At 37.8% G+C, this 24,822-nt stretch overlaps 1 protein-coding gene across 1 annotated transcript in view; it reads right to left on the reverse strand.

Annotated features, from left to right (window-relative positions):
• Positions 1-24,822, reverse strand: part of WNK3 (WNK lysine deficient protein kinase 3) — a 348,186-nt gene that overhangs the window by 225,477 nt on the left and 97,887 nt on the right. Inside the window, exons 8-10 of the mRNA XM_053579253.1 lie at positions 17,755-18,049; positions 16,393-16,586; positions 16,145-16,294 (exon numbers count right to left, since the gene is read on the reverse strand). Of these exons, the coding sequence (XP_053435228.1) occupies positions 16,145-16,294; positions 16,393-16,586; positions 17,755-18,049 (639 nt within the window). The remainder of the gene's footprint in view (positions 1-16,144; positions 16,295-16,392; positions 16,587-17,754; positions 18,050-24,822) is intronic.

Consider the following 24,822-nt stretch of genomic DNA (forward strand, 5'->3'; position numbering starts at 1 on the left):
AAATAGACCTCCTGAACAGACCAATTTCAAGCACTGAGATCAAGGAAACAATAAAAAAGCTTCCAACTAAAAATTCCCTGGTCCAGATGGCTTCACTCCAGAATTCTATCAAACCCTCAAGGAAGAGCTTATTCCTGTACTGCAGAAATTATTCCAAAAAATTGAGGAAGAAGGAATCTTCCCCAACACATTCTATGAAGCAAACATCACCCTGATACCAAAACCAGGAAAAGACCCAAACGAAAAGGAGAATTTCAGACCAATCTCACTCATGAATATAGATGCAAAAATTTTCAACAAAATCCTAGCCAATAGATTACAGCTGATCATCAAAAAAGTCATTCATCATAATCAAGTAGGCTTCATCCCAGGGATGCAAGGCTGGTTTAACATACGCAAGTCCATAAACGTTATCCACCATATTAACAGAGGCAAAAATAAAGATCACATGATCCTCTCAATAGATGCAGAAAAAGCATTTGATAAAATCCAGCATCCTTTTCTAATTAGAACACTGAAGAGTATAGGCATAGGTGGCACATTTCTAAAACTGATTGAAGCTATCTATGACAAACCCACAGCCAATATTTTACTGAATGGAGTAAAACTCAAAGCTTTTCCTCTTAGAACTGGAACCAGACAAGGTTGTCCTCTGTCACCTTTACTATTCAACATAGTGCTGGAAGTTCTAGCCAATACAATTAGGCAAGACAAGGAAATAAAGGGAATCGAAATGGGAGCAGAGGAGGTCAAACTCTCCCTCTTTGCTGATGACATGATCTTATACTTAGAGAACCCCAAAGACTCAACCACAAGACTCCTAGAAGTCATCAAAAAATACAGTAATGTTTCAGGATATAAAATCAATGTCCACAAGTCAGTAGCCTTTGTATACACCAATAACAGTCAAGATGAAAAGCTAATTAAGGACACAACTCCCTTCACCATTGTTTCAAAGAAAATGAAATTCCTAGGAATATACCTAACGAAGGAGGTGAAGGACCTCTATAAATAAAACTATGAAATCCTCAGAAAGGAAATAGCAGAGGATATTAACAAATGGAAGAACATACCATGCTCATGGATGGGAAGAATCAACATTGTTAAAATGTCTATACTTCCCAAAGCAATCTACCTATTCAACGCCATTCCTATCAAAGTACTTACATCGTACTTTCAAGATTTGGAAAAAATGATTCTGCGTTTTGTATGGAACCGGAAAAAACCCCGTATAGCTAAGGCAGTTCTCTGTAACAAAAATAAAGCTGGGGGCATCAGCATACCAGATTTTAGTCTGTACTACAAAGCCATAGTGATCAAGACAGCATAGTACTGGCAGAAAAACAGAGACATAGACACTTGGAATCGAATTGAACACCAAGAAATGAAACTAACATCTTACAACCACCTAATCTTCGATAAACCAAACAAGAACTTACCTTGGGGGATAGACTCCCTATTCAATAAATGGTGTTGGGAGAACTGGGTGTCTACATGTAAAAGACTGAAACTGGACCCACACCTTTCCCCACTCACAAAAATTAATTCAAGATGGATAAAGGACTTAAATTTAAGGCATGAAACAATAAAAATCCTCAAGGAAAGCATAGGAAAAACACTGGAAGATATTGGCCTGGGGGAAGACTTCATGAAGAAGACTGCCATGGCAATTGCAACAACAACAAAAATAAACAAATGGGACTTCATTCAACTGAAAAGCTTCTGTACATCTAAGGAGACAATAACCAAAGCAAAGAGACAACCTACACAATGGGAAAGGATATTTGCATATTTTCAATCAGACGAAAGCTTGATAACTAGGATCTATAGAGAACTCAAATTAATCCACATGAAAAAAGCCAACAATCCCATAGATCAGTGGGCAAGAGACATGAATAGAACTTTCTCTAAAGATGACAGACGAATGGCCAACAAACACATGAAAAAATGTTCATCATCTCTATATATTAGAGAAATGCAAATCAAACCCACCCTGAGATACCATCTAACCCCAGTGAGAATGGCCCACATCACAAAATCTCAAAACTTCAGATGCTGGCGTGGATGTGGAGAGAAGGGAACACTTTTACACTGCTGGTGGGACTGCAAACTAGTACAACCTTTCTGGAAGGAAGTATGGAGAAACCTCAAAGCACTCAAGCTAGACCTCCCATTCGATCCTGCAATCCCATTACTGGGCATCTACCCAGAAGGAAAAAAATCCTTTTATCATAAGGACACTTGTACTAGACTGTTTATTGCAGCTCAATTTACAATCGCCAAAATGTGGAAACAGCCTAAATGTCCACCAACCCAGGAATGGATTAACAAGCTGTGGTATATGTATACCATGGAGTACTATTCAGCCATTAAAAAAAATGGAGACTTTACATCCTTCGTATTAACCTGGATGGAAGTGGATGACATTATTCTTAGTAAAGCATCACAAGAATGGAGAAGCATGAATCCTATGTACTCAATTTTGATATGAGGACAATTAATGACAATTAAGGTTATGGGGGGAGAAGCAGAAAGAGGGATGGAGGGAGGGGGTGGGGCCTTAGTGTGCGTCACACTTTATGGGGGCAAGACATGATTGCAAGAGGGACTTTACCTAACAATTGCAATCAGTGTAACTGGCTTATTGTACCCACAATGAATCCCCAACAATAAAAAAAAAAAAAAGAACAGGCGAAGTACAAATAAAGAGTGTTTGATTTGGGTTATACTACATTTGAAATGTTATCCTATAATCAAGTGAATATGTTGAGTGCACACTAGAGACGCAGGGCAAAAGAAAAATTTCTCTCCTAGAACACAGTTACAAGCAAAGTCAGCTGAAGGCACATGAATAGATATATAAGAACAACACACACTTCCCAGCCTTTCTGCTGAGAACCCCAGAAGCAATGACTCTGAAGTAGCAGCAGACATACCCAATACCCAGGATTTTTCTTTTCCTAAACTACATTACCCACTAAAACAAATCAGGAAGAAATGGCTTGATTCCAAAGGTGGGTCAGGAAAAGTACAAAATAAGCCTGGAATGTCTTGCCATACCAGAAATTAAGGAAGTATTGAAAGAATGATGGGAAAATATCAAAAGGACACAGGAACCACAATGAATGGGTTCCAAAATCTGAAGCACTGGCTGGCGGATCATGATGGCGGACAGGACGGACATGTAGCCCACCTCTCCCAAGTCATCAAGTGAGAGGAAAAGGGGTCCGGACCTTTCCTGTGTGTGGATTGTTGGTGAAGACAGACAGCTGGAGATGCTCAGTGAATTGGCAGATTGCTATATATGAGTGGTAATTTAAAACCTCAGACTGTGTTGTAGAGATTTTTCCCTGCTTGGCCGTGCTGGCCGGCATGCCCCTCCCTTACAGAGGACAGCAGCTTGCAAATGCTGACAAAACCCAATTGACAAATATTTATTCCTGAATCGAAGGTGGCATCCAAAAGGAGAGCCACTCAAAAACACGGGGAAGTGGGCAACCCCAAGAAAATTAAAGGGAGGAGATCCCGCCCGGGAAACAGACATTTTGAACTATCCGAAATGGCAGGCGCCTTCCCCCAGAACTACAAGAGTAACAGAATAGACATGAACATTCCTGGAGGGGAATGTTGGAGGGGGTTGGTGGTTCAGGCTATGCGGCGAACTGGTGGGTCCCGATTCAAAAGGGAAACTCTGAACCATAAAACTCAGAATAAAGTCCCCGAGCGCTTCTTCTGCGGGAAACGACTGCAGCTGCGGGAACCGACTGCAGCGCGCGAGCCAGCAGCAGCACCCTCCACCACAGCCGATTGCAGTAGCCAGTTTGCAGGAGAACGTGGGAGCAGAGTGGACAGATTTGTGAAGCAGGGACTCCTTCACTGAGTGGGGAGGTCTCCATTAATGTGAATGGCTTAAACTTTCCCCTAAAGAGGCACAGTTTAGCTGACTGGATAAAAAAAAACTTAGGCCAGATATTTGCTGCATACAACAGTCACATTTTACCTTAATAGATAAATATAGACTCAAGATGAAAGGATGGTCATCCATATTTCAGGCAAATGGTAATCAGAAAAAAGCACGTGTTGCAATTCTATTTGCAGACACAATAGGCTTTAAATCAACAAAAGTAAGGAAGGATAAGAATGGTCACTTCATATTTGTTAAGGGTAATACTCAATATGATGAGATTTTAATTATTAATAACTATGCACCCAACCAGAATGCACCTCAATTTATAAGAGAAACTCTAACAGATATGAGCAACTTGAATTCCTCCAGCTCCATAATAGTTGGAGATTTCAACACTCCTTTGGCAGTGTTGGATAGATCCTCCAATAAGAAGCTGAGCAAAGAAATTTTAGATTTAAACCTAACCACCCAACATTTGGATTTATCAGACATCTACAGAACATTTCATCACAACAAAACTGAATAGACATTCTTCTCATCAGCCCACGAAACATACTCCAAAATCGATCACATCTTAGGTCACAAGTCTAACATTAGTAAATTTAAAGGAATAGAAATTATTCCTTGCATCTTCTCAGACCACCATGGAATAAAAGTTAAAATTAGTAACAACAGGAATCTGTATACTCTTACAAAAACATGGAAGTTAAATAACCTTATGCTGAATGATAGCTGGGTCAGAGATGAGATTAAAAAAGAAATTGCCAAATTTTTGGAAGAAAATGACAATGAAGACACGAATTATCAGAACCTCTGGGATACCACAAAGGCAGTCCTAAGAGGGAAATTTATAGCACTGCAAGCCTTCCTCAAGAGAACGGAAAGAGAGGAAGTTAAAAACTGAATGGGACATCTCAAGCAACTGGAAAAGGAAGAACACTCCAACCCCAACCCCAGTAGAAGAAAAGTAATATCCAAAATTAGAGCAGAATTAAATGAAATTGAAAACAAAAGGATTATACAACAGATCAATAAATCAAAAAGTTGTTTTTTGAAAAGGTCAATAAAATAAACTTTTGGCTAACATAATCAGGAAAAAAGAGTAAAATCTCTAAACTCATCAATCAGAAACGACAAAGACAAAACAACAGACTCCTCAGAAATTCAAAAAATCCTTAATGAATATTAAAAGAAACCTTATTATCAGAAATATGAAAATCTAAAGGAAAATGACCAATACTTGGAAGCATGCCACCTTCCAAGACTTAACCAGAATCAAGTGGAAAAGTTGAACAGGCCAATATCAAGTTCTGAAATAGCACCAAACACAGATTCTCCCTAAAAAGAAAAGCCCGGGACCAGATGGTTTCACGTCAGAATTCTACCAAACCTTTAAAGAGGAACTAGTACCTATATTACTCAACCTCTTCCAAAATGTAGAAAAACAAGGAAGACTACGCAACACGTTCTATGAAGCAAACATCACCCTGATCCCCAAACCAGAAAAAGACCCAACAAGAAAAGAAAATTATAGACCAATATCACTAATGAATATAGATGCAAAAATATTCAACAAGATCCTAACAAACAGAATCTAGCAACACATCAAACTAATTATATATAATGACGAAGTCGGTTTTATCCCAGGGTCTCAAGGCTGGTTCAATATACGTTAATCTGTAAGTATAATTCAGCACATAAACAAATTAAAAAACAAAGACCATATGATTCTCTCAATTGATGCAGAAAAAGCTTTAGATAATATCCAGCATCCCTTCATGATCAAAACACTTAAGAAAATTGGTATGATTTAATAATAAAACAAAAGAAAGTGAATACTCTAGAACTATATGTAAAATGTGATAAGTCTGAAAAAAAGATGTTTCATAAAAAAGTAAAATAATACATGAACTGTAAAAAACAAACAAACAAACAAACAAAAGCATGATTCAGGTTATACCTTCTTTGCGAGAATGTTTGCAAGCAGCGGCAGTGGAATACTATATAATACAGCCTTTAGAGCAGACTTAAGCGCTTCAGGCATTAGACAAAAGTCAAACTTCTCCCATTCGGAAAAACTTAGCACAGCACCAGCCAACATGCATCTAGCAGCAGTCTGCTGACCAGCCACAGTGGCAAGCATCTTCTAGCTCAGAGCTTGTTTCTGGGTCATCAGAAGCACAATTTACAACAGGAGACCCTTGTAAATCAGCCATCTTCTGTTCATCTCCTGACACTTAGCATTCTGGGTCAGGGTTCTATTACCTTTCAGAGCATTCTGTGTTATAGACACAAGAGCATTTACAAGGCCAAGAAATTCCAAAGGTAAATCCTCCTGGGGGAAAATGTGAATGGTTGTGATTTTTCTGTGATGTTAAGGGGTTAGGAAAGCAGTCAGCTATAATAGAAATAGCACTGGACTGGGAATCATAATCCCTCTTCCTGGCTCTTTTCTGTACTCATTGGGTGATCTCTCCTACGTTTCTGCATCTGTAAAGTGAGGGGATTACAGAAGAAAATGACAACAACAACAAAAAAAAAATTTGAGCACCTACTAGGGATATATGTATCAGTGAATACAATACAAAAATCCCTCTCTCACTGAATTTTGGTGTCAAATGATTGCCAGTTACCATTATAAAAAGTAGTAAATTATACAACATAAGGAGCTTTGGGGGAAATACAGAGCAGGGCATGGAAGAAAGTGGGTTTTAAAGAAGGTAGTTATCAGAGTAGATCTTATTGAGAAGGTAACATTTGAGCAGACACTTGAAGGAAGTAGTAGAGTCAGCAATGCGCATTTCAGGAAGAAGGTATAATAGGTATAAAGGCTCTAAGGAAGGAGTGTGTCTGGAATGTTTGAAGAATAGCAAGGAGACCAGTATAACTTTCCACGATCTTTTAGTCCTAAATGTTAAGAATCTTTGGTTCTCTTAGTGTTCAATATTTATAATAAAGTATTTGCTTTCTAGTCCCAAGATACTTCACTTTGGATAATGGTCTCCAGTTTACTTTGTGAGATAAAAATTAACGCTGTCAAATGATTCTTACGTTACTATTATAAAGGCATTGCATGCATTATTATAACACCAACTCTAGAAATACTAACTATCATCCCTGTTTACAAGTTAATAAACTGAAGTCCAGAAAGGTTAAATAACTTTCTCAGTGTTATGCAGGAGAGTTAGATTTGAACCCAGCACACCCAGTCATTTCACTACACATAGTTGTCCTCTCTGCCAGAATTAGAAAAGGCTATAACTTAAGTGAGATTTTGTTTACTCAGGGAATTTGTTGAAATATTTAAAGCAAAGAACTAAAAATCTGACTTACTCTGTTTCTTTGCTCTTCAGCTCTGCTTTAGGTAATCCAAAGCATTCTGAATTTATTGACTAATAAAATGCTTTGAGGTCCTTAGATAAAAGGTGTGCTGTGCTGTAAGTTATTTATTGCCTCAGGTAATATGTGTTTCATTAAATTTCCTCTTCAAGAATTCATTATAATGAATTCTAATATGTGTGTGCTGACTCCTAATAGAACTATGTGAGAATAAATGAAACCCTTTGTAGCTGAAGTTTCTTCAGATAAGACAGACTATTCCAGGATTAATTTTTTTTTTTTTTTTTTTTTGGAGACAGAGTCTCACTATGTCACCCTAAGTAGAGTGCTGTGGCATCATAGCTCACAGCAACGTCAAACTCTTGGGCTTAAGTGATTCTCTTGCCTCAGCCTCCCAAGTAGCAGGGACCAAAGGTGCCCGCCACAATGCCACACTATTTTTCTGTTGCAGTTGTCATTTCTCTGCTTAGCTGGCCCAGGCTAGGTTCGAAACCACCATCCTTGGTGTATATGGCCGGCGCCATAACCACTGTGCTATGGGCACTAAGCCAGGATTAATTTTTATTAGAATAAAGTGTTTCACAAACCATTTGGATTAAAAACGTTCATTTCTATGGGCAGACTGCATACTTTCTTTATCTAATTAAAAAATATTCCAACATTTTATTATGAAAACGTTCAAGTATACAGAATAGTTGAAAAAAATACAGCATGAACACTCATATACCTAGCACTTAGATTATACAGTTAACTTTTGCTGAATTTTCTCTATTACATATCTATTCATCCCTTTGTTAATGTATCTTTTCTACAGCATTTCCAAGTTTAAAGTAAGTTGCCGACATAAGTATTCTTCATTTATAAGTACTTAAGCATATGAAACATTGACTAGAACTCAGTATTTGTGTTTTAGTTTGAATTTGTACACAATAAAATGCATAGATCATAATTCATTGAGTTTTGACAAATATATATACCCATGTTACCCAAACCATTATAGACATTGAGCAGGTGTTGGCAGACTTTTTCTGTAGGTAATATTTTAGACTTTGCAGTTTACATAATCTCTGTTGCAATTATTCAGTTTTGTTGGTGTACATACAAAAACAGTCATAGACAATATGTAAACAAATAGGCATGGCTGTGTTCCAATAAAACGTCGCTCATAAAAACAGGTGGTGTACCAGATTTGGCCTGAAGGCTATACCTTGCCCACCTATTGTAGAATAATGCCATTATTCCAAAAAGTTCTGTCATACCCAGTCAGTCCTTCCCATACCCATCAGAATCAACTACTGTTGATTTGTTTTGCTATAGATTCCTTTACCTGTTTGAGACCTTCATGTAAATGTAATCATATAATATATACTCTTGTGTAAGGCTTCTCTCAAATGTTTTGAGATTGATCCATGTTGTTGTGACATTCAGTAGATCATTTTTTTTTACTGCAGAAAAATACTCTATTTTATGAATACACCAAACTATCACAAATGAGTGGTTTCTGGTTTTCGGACATTATGAATGAAGCTGCCATGAACATTCTTATAAGTCATTTTGTGTACATGTTTCCATTTCTCTTGACTTATACCTGGGAATAATTGCTGGGTCATAGAATAAGTATTGAACATTTTAAGAAATTGCCAGTTTGGCTTGGCACCTGTAGCTCAAGCGGCTAAGGCGCCAGCCACATACACCAGAGCTGGTGGTTCGAATCCAGCCCAGACCTGCCAAACAACAATGACAACTACAACCAAAAAATAGCCAGGTGTTGTGGTGGGTGTCTGTAGTCCCACCTGCTTGGGAGGCTGAGGAAAGAGAATCACTTAAGCCCAGGAGTTGGAGGTTGTTGCCAGCTGTGATGCCACAGCACTCTACCCAGGGTGACAGCTTGAGGAAAAAAAAAAAAATTTTTTTTTCAATTTGGCTGCACAATTTTACACTAACACCAACAATGTTATTAGAGCTCCGCATCCTTACCAACATTTGGTAGTGTTAGTGAATGTGTACTAGTAATCTCATTAGGGTTAATTTTTATCTCCTTGATGACTATGATGTTGAGCACCTTTTAATGTATTTCTTGGCTTTTGTATATCTGTCCTTGTGAAGTATCTGTTCAAGCTATTTGCCTATTTTATTTGCTTGTGTTTGTCTTACTATTGACTTATAGGAGTTCTTTGTCAGATACATGTTTTACAAATATTTTCTGCAGTCTGTGGACCGCCCATTTTTATAGCAGTTTTATTTGATGAGACAAAGTATTCGATTTTGATGAAGTTTGACAATCAAACTTTTCTGTTGTTGTTACTGCTTTTTGTGGCCTAAGAAACCTTTGCCTTTGCCTATACCCTCATTACGAAAATACCCTCAAGTTTTATGTTCTATGTTTATTTTTTTCCTCACTTCATTCAGTCTTCATTTGTGCATGTATTTTCTTTTTTTAATAAATCATAGCTCTGTACATTAATGCGATCATGGGGCAACATACACTGGTTTTATAGACCATTTGGCACATTTTCATCACACTGGTTAACATAGCCTTCCTGGCATTTTCTTATTGTGTTAAGACATTTATATTCTACTTTTACTAAGTTTCACATGTACCCTTGTAAGATGCACCACAGGTGTAATCCCACCAATCACCCTCCTTCCACCCATCCTCCCCCAATCCCTCCACTCCCTCTCCCCCTTCCCCATATTCTTAGGTTATAACTGGGTTATAGCTTTCATGTGAAAGATATAAATTAGTTTCATAGTAGGGCTGAGTACATTGGATACTTTTTCTTCCATTCTTGAGATACTTTACTAAGAAGAATATGTTCCAGCTCCATCCATGTAAACATGAAAGAGGTAAAGTCTCCATCTTTCTTTAAAGCTGCATAATATTCCATGGTGTACATATACCACAATTTATTAATCCATTCGTGGATCGATGGGCACTTGGGCTTTTTCCATGACTTAGCAATCATGAATTGGGCTGCAATAAACATTCTGGTACAAATAACTTTGTCATGATGTGATTTTTGGTCTTCTGGGTATATACCGAGTAGAGGAATTATAGGATTGAATGGCAGATCTATTTTTAGATGTCTACGTGTTCTCCAAACATCTTTCCAAAAAGAATGTATTAATTTGCATTCCCACCAGCAGTGTAGAAGTGTTCCCTTTTCTCCACATCCACGCCAACATCTCTGGTCTTGGGATTTTGTGATATGGGCTAATCTTACTGGAGTTAGATGATATCTCAGAGTACTTTTGATTAGCATTTCTCTGATGATTAAAGATGATGAGCATTTTTTCATATGACTTTAGGCCGTGGGCCTGCCTTCTTCAGAGAAGTTTCTCTTCAAGTCCCTTGCCCAGCCTGCAATGGGATTACTTGTTCTTTTCTTGCTTATACGTTTGAGTTCTCTGTGGATTCTGGTTATTAAACCTTTGTCAGAGACATAACCTGCAAATATCTTCTCCCATTCTGAGGGCTGTTTGCTTGCTTTACTTACTGTGTTCTTGGCTGTGCAGAAGCTTTTAGTTTGATCAGGTCCTAGTACTGTATTTTTGAAGCTGCTTCAATTGCCCGGGGGGTCCTACTCATAAAATACTCGCCCAAACCGATTTCTTCAAGGGTTTTCCCTGCACTCTCTTCTAGTAATTTTATAGTTTCATGTCTTAAGTTTAAATCTTTAATCCAGTAAGAATCTATCTTAGTTAATGGTGAAAGGTGTGGGTCCAGTTTCAGTCTTCTACAGGTTGCCAGCCACTTCACCCAGCACCATTTGTTAAATAGGGAATCTTTTCCCCACTGAATGCTTTTAATTGGCTTGTCAAAGATCAAATAACGGTAAGTAGCTGGATTCATCTCTTGGTTCTCTATTCTGTTCCAGACATCTACTTCTCTGTTTTTGTGCCAGTACCATGCTGTTTTGATCACTATCAATTTATAGTATAGTCAGAGGTCAGGTAGCGTGATTCCTCCTGCTTTGTTTTTATTCCTGAGTATTGTCTTGGGTATTTGAGGTTTTTATTCTTATTCCATATAAAACAAAGTATATTTTTTTCAAGATCTTTAAAGTATGACAGTGGAGCGTTCATAGGGATTGCATTAAAATTGTATATTGCTTTGGGTAGTATGGATATTTTAACAATGTTGATTCTTCCCAGCCATGAGCATGGTATGTTTTTCCATTTGTTAACATTTTCAGCTATTTCTTTTCTTAGAGTTTCATAGTTCTCTTTATAGAGATCTTTCACACCCTTTGTTAGATAAACTCCCAAATATTTCATCTTCTTTGGCACTACTGTGAATGGAATAGAGTCCTTAACTGTTTTTCAGCTTGACTGTTGTTGGTATATATAGAGGATACCAATTTATGAGTGTTGATTTTGTAACCTGAGACGCTGCTTCATTCCTTGATCACTTCTAAGAGTTTTGTAGTAGAATCCCTGGTGTATTCCAGGTATACAATCATATCATCTGTGAAGATCGAAAGTTTGATCTCTCTGACCCTATATGGATACCCTTGACGCCCTTTTCTTCCCTAATTGCAATGGCTAAAACTTCCATTACAATGTTAAAGAGCAGTGGAGACAATGGGCAGCCTTATCTGGTTCCTGATCTGAGTGGAAATGATTTCAATTTAACTCCATTCGATACGATATTGGCTGTGGGTTTGCTGTAGATGGCCTCTATCAGTTTAAGAAATGTCCCTTCTATACCAATTTTCTTAAGTGTTCTGATCATGAAGGGATGCTGGATATTATCAAAAGCTTTTTCTGCATCAATTGAGAGAATCATATGGTCTTTGTTTTTTAATTTGTTTATGTGCTGAAATCTGTATACTTACAGATTTACCTATATTGAATCAGCCTTGAGACCCTGGGATAAAACCGACTTGGTCATTATATATAATTAGTTTGATGTGTTGCTGGATTCTGGATCATGTTTTTAATGGTCTGTGGAATACCTTGTAATGGCTGAACTTGGTTAGTTCCCTATGAATGAGGTACCTGCTGCTGAAGAGCAGCATGTTAGTTATACAAAGATTGCTGTTGATTTATGGAACCTTCTTGAGTAGTCAACTGATGGGTTTCCTGTGTTTGTCTATGACATGAATGAGTTATCTGCTGATGCTGAATGAAAGCTGAGTGAGAAAACTGGCTTGGTGTTAGATGTGATTGGGTAATCTGTACTGAAAAAATGTGGGGGCTGGATGTGGGCCTGTGAAGAGGCCTGCTGAATGAAGGATATCTGTCCACGGTTTTGAAGCTGTCCTTCCACTGCCCTCTAAGATATAATGCTACTTGACTAGGCCTGAGTGTTTAGCTGCTGGTGTCCAAAACTGGCATTTGCTTAGCATGGAGTTACCAAATGCTGGACATTAAATAAAGGTTCAGTAGAACACCTTTGTGTACCTAACATTTGTGTATCTAACGTTGATGTTAAATATATCTTTTGTTCCAACATTAACAAGTATTACCTTGAGGTTGTGTTAAACAGGATTGTTGCTCAGAAGTCTGTGCTACAAAAAGTGATACAGAGCATAACTTCTGATCTGCAGAATTTATATACGTGTACTTGCTTTCTATGAGGAGGGTTTGTTATGTATACTTGCTGGGTTATGAAGATTCCCCATTTAGTTGTCTAGATGGTATAAACAGTTTGTCCCAAATGAGAGACATGATCAAGAGATAGTGCCTGACAAGCAGGCTATTCCATAGGTTGCACAACGTAAGCTGCCTGGATCACATATGGTGGTTAATCTGTAAAAGATGACTGAACCAGAGGTTGCACTAGATAAGCAGGTTGCCCTTGGGCTGGTGCCAAATAAGAGGGCATTACTGCAGATGGGACTAAATAAAAAGTCTGTGTAGAAAAAGCTGGCTGTGAGGCTGGTGGTTGAACAGCATAAAGAGAATGTTCCAGGGTTGGCAATGAATAAACAGGCTATGTTAGAGCCTGGATTGGGTAAGTCGGCTGTAATGAGTAAACAGTTTGTTCCCAGGGATATATCACAAAGGGTAACTGCTCAGTGGCCCTGGGTGAGTGTGTTGAATAGAATAAGATGGCTGGTCCAGGGGTTGAATCACACTTTCAGTACCACTCTTTGGCTTCTGCTGATTTGCAAGAGCTTCAGGCTCTTGCAGAATACAAACCTACTGAAGATTTTTCTGTGGTAATGCCATAATCTTAGGTTGTAAAATTAATGGCTGCTACTGAACAGCAGCTTAAAAACAAGGCTCCTTCAAATGCAGTCTGGCTTTGTGGCATTGAAGAAACCGGAATTATAGACTCCTGACAGGATATTGAATGTATCTTTTGTGAACGCTGATTGGCCCCCAAATGTCCTCCAGTGAAATCTGAAGGGAGCTGCTATACCAGCAACTTTCTGTGCACTGCTCATGTATGGGCAGAAGAATGATTCCACAAAGCTGGAGGGCTGGGAGGCACCCGTAGCTCAGTGGGTAGGGTGCCAGCCACATACACCAAGGCTGGCCAGCTAAAACAACAATGACAATTGCAACAACAACAAGAACAAAAAAAAAAAACAGCCAGGCATTGCAGCGGGTGCCTATAGTCCCAGCCACTTGGGAGGCTGAGGCAAGAGAACTGCTTAAGCTCAAGAGTTTGAGGTTACTGTAAGCTGTGACACCATGACACTCTACCCAGGGCAACAGCTTGAGACTGTCAAAAAAAAAAAAAAAAAAAAGCTTAAGGGCAATTAACTGGTAAGAAACTAAAAGTCTAACTGCCATCTTGTGCTTTGCTTAATGCATGACTCCCATTTCTGGGGCCAGGATCAAGTTGAAGACCAATTGTTGGATGCTGGGAAATCATTTGTGAAGCAGTCACTGTCTGAGAAGAAACTGCAGAAAGGATTGATTGTGGAACTCCAGTAAGTCTAAAGTGTTAGGTTGGGCTGAACTTTGTCCATGTACTCCAAATGTCAGCTGCAGTTCCTGGTTTTGGTGCAAGGAAAATTCAAATCATAAATGCATATACTATGCCCATTTTAATGGGACTATCCCAGACAGATTGATATATAAAATAATACTATGCTCCAAAAATTTCAGCAAATTATCAAAAAGGTGTTAGGTATAGCATTAATCCATACCATGAGTAAATGCTAGTTTAATACACTAAGGGGCTGAGATGAGTCACAGCAATATGCTGCTCATGTCATTTACCACATAACTCATTGAAACTCTGGCAGAGATTCAGAATATCTGAATCTGATACTTCCACACACCTGATAGTGGATACTACTATCAGATCAGTATCAGTATCAGGGGATACTACTACCAAGAGAAAGATCAAAAGATTTCAATATCATAGCTAAAATGAACAGTCTCTCAAGAAGGGAGGAAAGAGTTGGCGAAAATATGTGTAAATACAGATTGGCTGTAATAACTTCCTTGAACTTGGGCAGCTATGCTCATAAAAAGACCAAAATGGTCAAAGTGCTTGCTTAGGCGGTTTCTATATATTAGGTGAAAAGCAAGCTACAAAAAACAGCATGTATATGATATACACATGCATATACAAACAAAATTATGTGTATATAAATAAAGACAAATCTAGAAGCTATACCTCAAACAGAAACATAAGTTGGCTCTAGCTAGAGCTAACAAGTGATTTTCACTCTTCTTTTTTATAACTGCATGAACTTTATTTTTATAATAAATAAGCAAATAACATTTCATGATTTAAAAAATTTAAATGTTGAAAATACTGTTCAAAATACATATTATCTGTATACTTATGTGGTTGAACCTAAGCTAAATTTAAAAACCCATCCAACACATTTTTCATTATAGGCTTAGAAAGAGACAAATCATCCAACACATTTTTCATTATAGGCTTAGAAAGAGACAAATCAAACCATAATATGAGTTCAATTACAGATATCTACTATATCACTTATCAACACTAGCCAAATACCAGGCACCTTCAATTACATGAAACTAAATCTGTCCAAAGAAAATTCTATATGCATCTGGCATTTGTAAAGTATATGTATGTTTTCCCTTATAAGACTGAGCTCCTTGAGGGCAAGGATCCTGTTTTATTTTACCTCATATCCCCAGAAGGTGGTGATGGTCATTAAAAGTTTATTGATGAACTATGACTGACTACATGTCAATCCCTTAAAGATGCACCAGCTGCTAGTAAAATCAGACATTCCCTGTTTGGCTAGAGAATGCTAGCTAAACAAAGAATGCCCAGGAGCTTGGACTATCTCACTCCCAGAGAAGAAAGGCACACACAGGGTATAACTGCTGAGGGGGTGGGGGAGGAACAGGGTGATGACAAAGAAAAACCCAAACATGCGTCCAGAGTCCTTAACCTAGGGAACCAGGATACAGTCTTGATAAATGAACTCACACATAGACTGTTTACTCATTGTCAGAAATGAATAATGCTGACTTGAAGAGTCTGAAAAACAAAAACATTTATTTCTCCCACAAAAATAAACATGAACCCAAACAAGTCAAGAATTTAGATGGACCTGCTAAAAATTATGAAAGTCTATGAAATACTATTTCTATTCAACTGCAATAGATATCCCTCCATATTCAAACCAGGCTGAAAAAGTTCAATACAAAGAACAAACCATCATTACCAAGAGGAAGACTTCCGAGTCTTTAATAAATCTTTTGTCCATACATACAGAGTTCTCTATTTCTTCTCCAATTTTACAAGCAGTGTCTCAAGATTCTAGTTACACAGTATTAAGCAAATCCTCAAGAGGAATGTCTTGTGTGAAGGAAAATATAAAAAGCTTAGCTTTCAATGATCTTTGTCTGAACTATGCTGAGTTTATGAAAGGGAACCTGCCTATCGGAAAATCTAAGCACTGTTAAATTTGTTTAAATGAATACCGAGCCTCTTAAAATGTGTCTTACCTTTAACTGTGAGACATCTGGGAGAGTTAATGGGGATACCTGGCGTTGTGAAACAACTGTAGGTCCAAGGATATGTACAGGCAAAACAGTGGACTGACCTTGAACCAAAGGCAAAATATGAGGCTGAGTCAGCTTTGGCTGCTTCTGCAACTGTTAAATAAGAAAAAAAAAAAAAGATTAAAGATATATTCTCCCACTTAGAGTAAATATACTGATTACACACTTAAAAATATAAGAGTTCACCTCACCCCTGAAATTTGCTGATAATGTCCTACTAGTTGCTGAGATGAATAAACTTGCCCTGGAACATTTATTTCAGCCTGTGGGATGTTAGAAACCATTTGAGAGTTCATCGTCTGGTTTGAGGAATAGGCTATACTGAGCTGACTGGAAGTATCTGAATGTATAACTGATCCAGCTCCTGTCTCAGAAAAATTGTCACCTATAACAGAAAATAAGCAACAAGTAGAAGAAAATACGAAGCACAATGTTCAATGGTTCTTTAAGGGTTATTTTACTCTGATAACCTCAGAAAGCTTCAAATAAAATAAGTATACTAAAGAATTAATCAAAAACCATCATGTAATGCTCCATAAAGCAATGAAATGTTGATATCTGTGATATAGCTAAAATTATCTTAGTAAAGCAAACGAAACAACAAAGAATCACATAAAAATCAAGTCCATTTGCTAGCCATTTCACATATATCCCTAACTAATCAACATTTGACATTAGGATTTCAGTAAAATGTTAAGTGTCATAGTCTCTTTCTCCCAGAACCTGGAGAAAAAATACTGGCTTTGTAGAACAACGGATATTACTATTCAAATACTGAATCCTTCTGGAGAAGAGACTACATTGCAGCAGAAAATAAGAAGAACCCTGTTAATTTTATACTTGAGCCTACGATACAAAGGGACTGAAATTCTAGACAATTTCTTCTTGAGGAATCAATTGTATCTAAGTGCCAAATTTTCATTATTAAAAGATTTGTTAGATCCAGGGCGGCGCCTGTGGCTCAGTCGGTAGGGCGCCGGCCCCATATACCGAGGGTGGCGGGTTCAAACCCGGCCCCGGCCAAACTGCAACCAAAAAATAGCCGGGCGTTGTGGCAGGCGCCTGTAGTCCCAGCTACTCAGGAGGCTGAGGCAAGAGAATGGCTTAAGCCCAGGAGTTGGAGGTTGCTGTGAGCTGTGTGGGGCCACAGCACTCTACCGAGGGCCATAAAGTGAGACTCTGTCTCTACAAAAAAAAAAAAAAAAAGATTTGTTAGATCCTCAAAAATGTTAATAAGGTAATTTTATTTATTTCCTAAACAAAACTAGAGACTAGATTATAATTCTTATTCAACTAGCACCTTATACAAGTCACTTAACAAAACAATTTCTTAATTTTAAAATAAGGAAACTAGCTGGCCTATTTCAGGGATTTTGTAAAAAGCTTTCTGAAATGATAGTTAATAGAATGCTTGAAAAACACAAAAGTGCTATTTAAAAACATGAAATATATGATAAAAAATAGGTCATTGGCGACTGCCCCTCCTAAAACATAAAAATTAGGGACTATTAATTTCTTATTTGCTTGCAGTGATAAATTATTAACTGTGTTACCTGTAACCAAGGAGCAATGCTGCTGTTGTTTTCTTTGTAGAAGTTGTTGTTGAACATGTTGATCAACTTCAGTTTCTTCACATTCAGTCCCAGCCTGCTGAGCAGGAGCATGGGCCAAAGTTGTATTCTGGTGCTGAGGGAATACATTCCCCATACACTTCCATGGGGAATCCCGGCGTTCTTCCAAACAGCTGGCAGGTTTCTTCTCCCTCATCTTCTTTATCAGGGTCACCCGGTCTCTAATAGATTTAGCAACAGCTTTGGAATCACTTTCATGGAAGAATCCAGACTTTACCTACAAACAAAACATAATAAGCAAACTATTTCTTTAACATTTAAGATGTTAAATTTTTACCAGTAGAGGTATTTTATGCCCCCCAAATCCAAAAGTTTATTTCTACTACATAGTCTCTCTTAATCGAAGATATTCATAAATGCCAAAGCCTTTGATATACATGAGAAAATCAATAGTTTTACCAAGCATATTAAAATGATTGGCACATAGGGCAGCGCCTGTGGCTCAGTCGGTAAGGCGCCGGCCCCATATACCGAGGGTGGCGGGTTCAAACCAGGCCGCGGCTGAACTGCAACCAAAAAGTAGCTGGGCGTTGTGGCGGACACCTGTAGTCCCAGCTACTCGGGAGGCTGAGGCAAGAGAATCGCTTAAGCCCAGGAGTTGGAGGTTGCTGTGAGCTGTGTGATGGATGCCACGGCACTCTACCGAGAGCCATAAAGTAAGACTCTGTCTCTACAAAAAAAAAAAAAAAAAAGAAGTGAATAAAATGATTGGCACGAAAAACACTGATGCTTCAGTGCACACAATCTTCTTACAGGTAATTTTTTAAATTAAATAACTATGTACATTAATGCATTTACGGGGTACAATGTACTGATTTTATATACAATTTGGAATGTTCACATCAAACTGGTTAACATAACCTTCACCTCACTTACTTGTTGTGTCAAGACTTTTATACTCTACTCTTAATAGTTTTGACATGAACCCTTGCATTGTGCACAATATGTGATGTCCCACCAATTACCCTCCCTCCTTCCAGCCTCCCCTGTCCCCTCCCCTCTCCCTCCTCTTCCGTCCTTCATTCTGGACTATACTTGTGTTTTATCATCCATATGAAAGTGTGGGTGATTATATATTGGTTTCATAATAGTATTGAGTACATTGGATACTTTTTCTTCTGTTCTTGAGATAGTTTTATTAAGAAGAATATGTTTCAGCTCCATCCAGGTAAACATAAAAGATGTAAAGTCTACATCTTTAATGGCTGTATAATATTCCATGGTATACATATACCACAGTTTGTTAATCCTTTCAGGGGCCGATGGGCACATGGGCTGCTTCCATGACTTGGCAATTATGAATTGAGCTGCAACAAACATTCTGGTGCAAATGTCTTTGTTTTAAAATTAGTTTTGGTCATCTGGATACATATCTAGTAGAGGAATTGCAGGATCAAATGGCAGGTCTATTTTTAGTTCCCTAAGTGTTCTCCAAACATCTTTCCAAAAAGGACGTATTACCTTCTGTTCCCACCAGCTGCGCAGAAGTGTTCCCTTCTCTCTACATCCACACCAAAATCTGTAGTTTTGGGATTTTTGTGATGAGAGCTAATCTTACTGGAGTTAGATGACATCTCAAAGTGGTTTTGATTGGCATTTCTCTGATGATTAAAGATGATGAGCATTTTTTCATGTGTTTGTAGGCCATGTGCCTGTCTTCTTCAGAGAAGCTTCTGTTCAAGTCTCTTGCCCACAAGGAAATAGGGTCATTTGTTCTTTTCTTATTAATTAGTTTGAGTTCTCTGTGGATTCTAGTCATAAAACCTTTGTCAGAAACATAACCTGCAAATATCTTCTCCCATTCTGAGAGATGTCTGTTTGCTTTACTTACTGTGTTCATGGCTGTGCAGAAGCCTTTTAGTTTGATCAGATCTCAGTAATATTTTTGGTGTTGCTTCAATTGCCTGGGAGTCCTCTTCATAAAATATTCTCCCAGGACAATTTCTTTAAGCATTTTCCCTGCACTCTCTCTTAGTATCTCTATAGTTTTCTGTCTTAAATTTAAATCTTTTATCCAGTGAAAGTCAATTTTTGCTAATGGTGAAAGGTGAGGGTCCAGTTTTGGTCTTCTACAGGTCGCCAGCCAGTTCACCCAGCATCATTTGTTAAATAAGGAATCTTTCCACCAATGAATGCTTTTGATAGGCTTATCAAAGATCAAATGACGATAAGTGGCAGTGTTCATCTGTTGGTTTATTCTGTTACATATATCTACCTCTCTATTTTTGTGCCAGTACCATGCTGTTTTGATAACTATAGATTTATAGTATAGCCTGAAGTCTGGTAGCGTGATTCCTCCTGATTTGTTTTTACTTCTGAGTAATGTCTTGGATATTCAAGGTTTATGACTACTATTAAGGTTTGTGAAAGATTAAAAAGGTTTCCTCATTCAGCAACATTAAGTGTATACAATGTGTCCAGTACTGGGAGCACCAGAGAAACACAGGTGACTAAGTCCTTGTCCTGCATGAGCACACAATCTGGTAGTGTGAGATGGCCATAAACTTGAAATGAGGTAGAAATGAGTTGCTGTGATAGCCCTGAAGGAGCACATGCCTCTATGGAGGTAATAGAGAAAGTGTCACAGAAGAAGGAAAATTCTGACCTGGATTAAACTCAAGAAAGAAACTTTCAGGCTATTAAGCAAGATGCAAAAACAGTCTGGAGCACAGCAAACATTCTAGGCAGAGGGAAGTATGCTCACAGAAAAGTACCACATCTCATTAGACATTAAAAGAGTGAGATGAGGAAAGTAATCTGCCTTGTTTTCTCAGAAATAGGGCTGAGCATGAGAAAAGATCACTTGAGGTACTAACTATGGCATATCACCCTCAATCTTACAATCTGCTTTCTAAAGCAAGTCTTGGGGATCCACGGACTCTGGGAAATTTCATGGTAGTTGAAAGATGATGAAAATGTTAAACAGAGCACAGATAATTTTGCTTCCTCTTTAGGCTCAAAAAACAACCCATAGAATGTGTTTTTATAAGTAATAAGCCCACAAGTTGGTCTTAAGAAAAAGACAGCAGCAATAAGATTTTGGACACCTTAGAATATGAAAAATAAATAAGACAAGGAATAATTGACCTATCAGAGTTGAGAAAGGTGAACAAGGGAAAACTGAAAATCATTCCCATATATACTGAAGAATACTCATAAGACACAGGAACTGGCAATACTAGTTATGTCCAGAGCTGAGAGCAAAGTCAAAAGAGATGGCTAAATAAGGAAGACTAAATGAAAGAGTTTTATGAAGCAGTTACTTAGGTCCCTGTGTTACAATCTCCATTCCACATCTTTGAGTTATTTCTTTTTCCCTACCCTACAAGTCTGTGACAATATTCAGAAATGCCCAGTCCTCTTCGCTATTGGCTACCAAAATAAAAATAACCAAACCTTTAACCTCCAAGAAATAGATTGAAATATGCTTCTCTACGGAATCTAACTAACCCAAGATGAAAGATTTAAATCCTGGTATCAGAGATTCCCCAATTAACAAACAACGCAGATACCCTACATTAAAGGTTAAAATTAACAAGAGCTATACAAGCAATTCATCAGCTTATTGTCCTTCTGGTAGACAAAATTATGACCTCAAAGATGTTCCCTCTTAATCCTCAAGCCTATGAATATAATGAGATATCATACCTATTATCCTATTTGTTGTATAGCACAGTTGCCCTTAAACTGGTGAGATTATCTGGATGAATATTTTATTTCACTAATTTTTTTTTATTTTTTGTGAGTCTCACTCCTTTGCCCTTGCTAGAATGCCATGACATCATCATAGCTCACAGCAACCTCAAACTGTTGAGCTCAAGAGATTGTCTTGTCTCAGCCTCCCAAATAGCTAAGACAACAAGTGCCTGCTACAACACCGAGCTAGTTTTTCTCTATTTAGTAGATACAGGGTCTCACTCTTGTTCAGGCTGGTCTCAAACTCCTGAGCTCAAGCAATCCACCCACCTCACCTCCCAGAGTGTTAGGATTACAGGTGTGAGCCACTGTATCCAGCCTGGGTGAATCTTTTACCAGTTTATGATACTAGAAGGATTCAATATTCCATTTCTAGCTCTGAAGACTGGGGGGGGGAATGTGAAACAACTGAAGAGAAGCTTCTAGGAGCCAAAAGTACCCCCACCCCCTACTAAAAACCAGCTGCCCACAACCTGGATAAGCCTGAAAAGCGATTGCCCAGAGCTTCTAGGTAAAAGAACAGGACACCCAACACCTTGATTTTAGCATTGTGAGATCCTAAGCAGACAATCCAGCCAAGCCCACTAAGATTCTGACCTATAAAACTGTGAGATAATAAATCAGTACTATTTCAAACAACTAAATTTGTGGTAATTTGTAACACAGCAAAAGAAAACTAATAAAGTCTCCTACTGTTAATCAGGAGCAGAGAACCAAGAGTTACCAGAAATACGAGAAACCTCTCTAATAAAAAGACAGAACACAAAACCAACAAAGAAAAAAAGACCTACTTGGAGGAACAGACTATGCAGAGAGAAACAATGTCAAAGACACCAACTTTACAGAGAGAGGAGATTAATATTAATTGCATGTACAAAACAAATAAGCAGTTTACTCTGATTAAAAAAACGGATTAAACTTAACATAGTCCCTTGACACTCAAAACATGATAGTAGAAATGAAAATATCAATAGAAGGGTTAGAAAATAAAGCTAATAATATCTATGAGAAAGGAAAATAAATAGACAAAGAAGTACAAAATAAAAAAGAACATTAGAGAACCAATCCAAAAAGCCCAAAATCAAAATAAAAGCAATTCCAGAATAGAAAAACAAATGAGAAGAAATTATCAACAAAGTACTTTCTGGGAAAAAAAGCTAAGGATATGAATTAACAGATTAAAAGGCTCCACCAAATATCCAAAACAGTAGATGAACAGAGACCCAAATCAAGATATGTCACTGAAGATGTTTTTTAATTTCAGATTAATATATGGGTACAAAGGATTAGGTTACAATGTTTGCATTTGTTAGGTAAAAGTCCCAGTTTTAGTTAAGACATTTACCAGGGAAGTGTGTCATATACCCCTGCATTATACCCATTATACCCATTAGGTAAGAGGTTACCAAATTCCCTCTCTCCTCCCTTCTTCCTCCCAACTTGAATTGCTTATTTTCTTGTGTAGGAGTGCAGTAGTTCATTTATTAGTTTCATATAAGTATTGAGTAAATTAGATGCTTCTTTTTAAAATCTTGTGATACTTTACATAGAAGGAAGTTCTACAAATCCATCCAGGTAAATACAAAAGATGTAAAGTCCTTATCATTTTAATGGCTAAATAGTACTCCATGGTATACATATACCATAGCTTATTTATCCAGTCATGAGTTGATGGGCACTTGGGTTTTTTCCCCATCTGGGCAACTGAGTTGAGATAAAGATTCTAGTGCAAATGTCCTTAAAGTAAGGAATGATTTTTTTTTTTTTTCTGCGTAGATAACTTCTAATGGCACTGCAGGATCAAATGGTAGCCTACTTTTAGCTCTTTGAGGATTCTCCATACTTCTCTCCAAAAGGGCTATTAGTTTATAATCTGACCAAAAGTGTATAAATATTTCTTTTTCTCCACGTCCACACCAGGATCTGCAGCTTTGGGACTTTGTGATGTAGACTATTTTCACTGGGGTTAGATAATATTTCAAGGTGGTTTTAATTTGTATTTCTCTGATTAAGGACAATAAGCATTGTTTCATGTGTTCACTGGACATTCAACTGTCTTCTTGGAAGAAATTTCTGTTCAAATCAATTGCCCAATGATAAATGTGGTTGTTTGCTTGTGTTCTTTATAGATTCTGGTTATCAGGCTTTTGGAAGATTTGTAGCATGAAAATATCTTCCCCCATACTGAAGGTTGCCTGTTTGCTTTAGTTGTTGTGCCCTGAGCTATGCAAAAGTTTTTAGCTTGATCACATCCCATTTATTTATTTTTGGTGTTGCTGCAATTGCCATCAGGGTCGTCTTCATAAAGTCATTTCCCAGGCCAATGTTACCTAGAGATTTTCCCCACACTTTCATCTAGATTTTTTTATCATGTCCTATTTTAGATTAAAATCTTCTTGAGTCAATTTTTGTAAGTGGTGAGAGGTGTGGGTCCAGTTTCAGTCTTCTACATGTGGCTAACCAGTTCTCCCAGCACTATTTATTAAATAGACATTTTTTCCCCCAGTGCGTGATTTTCTTTGGTTTATTGAAGTTCAGATAGTGATATGTGGATGATTTCATCTCTAGGTTCTCTATTCTGTTCCATAGATCTATATCTCTATTTTTGTAATAATAGCAAGTGATCAGTGTAGACCTGTAGTATAACCTGAAGTCTGGTAATGTGATGCCTACAGATTTGTTTTTATTTTGTAGAATTGCATCAGCTATTCATGTTTTTTCTGGTTTGACATGAAAAAAAGTACTAATTTTCTCAAGTTCTTCAAAGTATGACATTGGTGCTATGCTGGGGATTGGATTAAATATGTAGATTGCTTTGGGTAGTATGGACATTTTAACAATGTTGCTACTTCCCAGCCATGAGCATGGCATGTTCATCCATCTGTTAATATATTCTGCTATTTCTTTTCTCAGAGTTTCATAGTTCTCTCTGTAGAGATCCTTCACATCCTTTGTTAGGTGTATTTCCAGGTATTTCATTTTCTTTGAAGCTACTGTAAACGGTATTGTCTTTGATTGGACTCTCAGCTTGACTGTTATTGAATATATGAAGACTACTGATTTGTGCACATTGATTTTATACCCTAAGACATTACTGTATTTCTTCATCACTTCCAGGAGCCTGTGGTTGATTCCCTGTGTTTTTCTAAGAATAAGATCATATCATCAGCAAAGAGTGAGAGTTTGACCTCCTCTGCCCCTATCTGAATACCCTATCTTACTCTTGCTTGATTGCATTTGCTAGAACTCCCAGCACTATGTTGGATAGTAGTGGCGATAGTGGACATCATTGTC

This window comes from Nycticebus coucang, chromosome X (genome assembly GCF_027406575.1).
Source record: "Nycticebus coucang isolate mNycCou1 chromosome X, mNycCou1.pri, whole genome shotgun sequence".
NCBI lineage: Eukaryota > Metazoa > Chordata > Mammalia > Primates > Lorisidae > Nycticebus > Nycticebus coucang.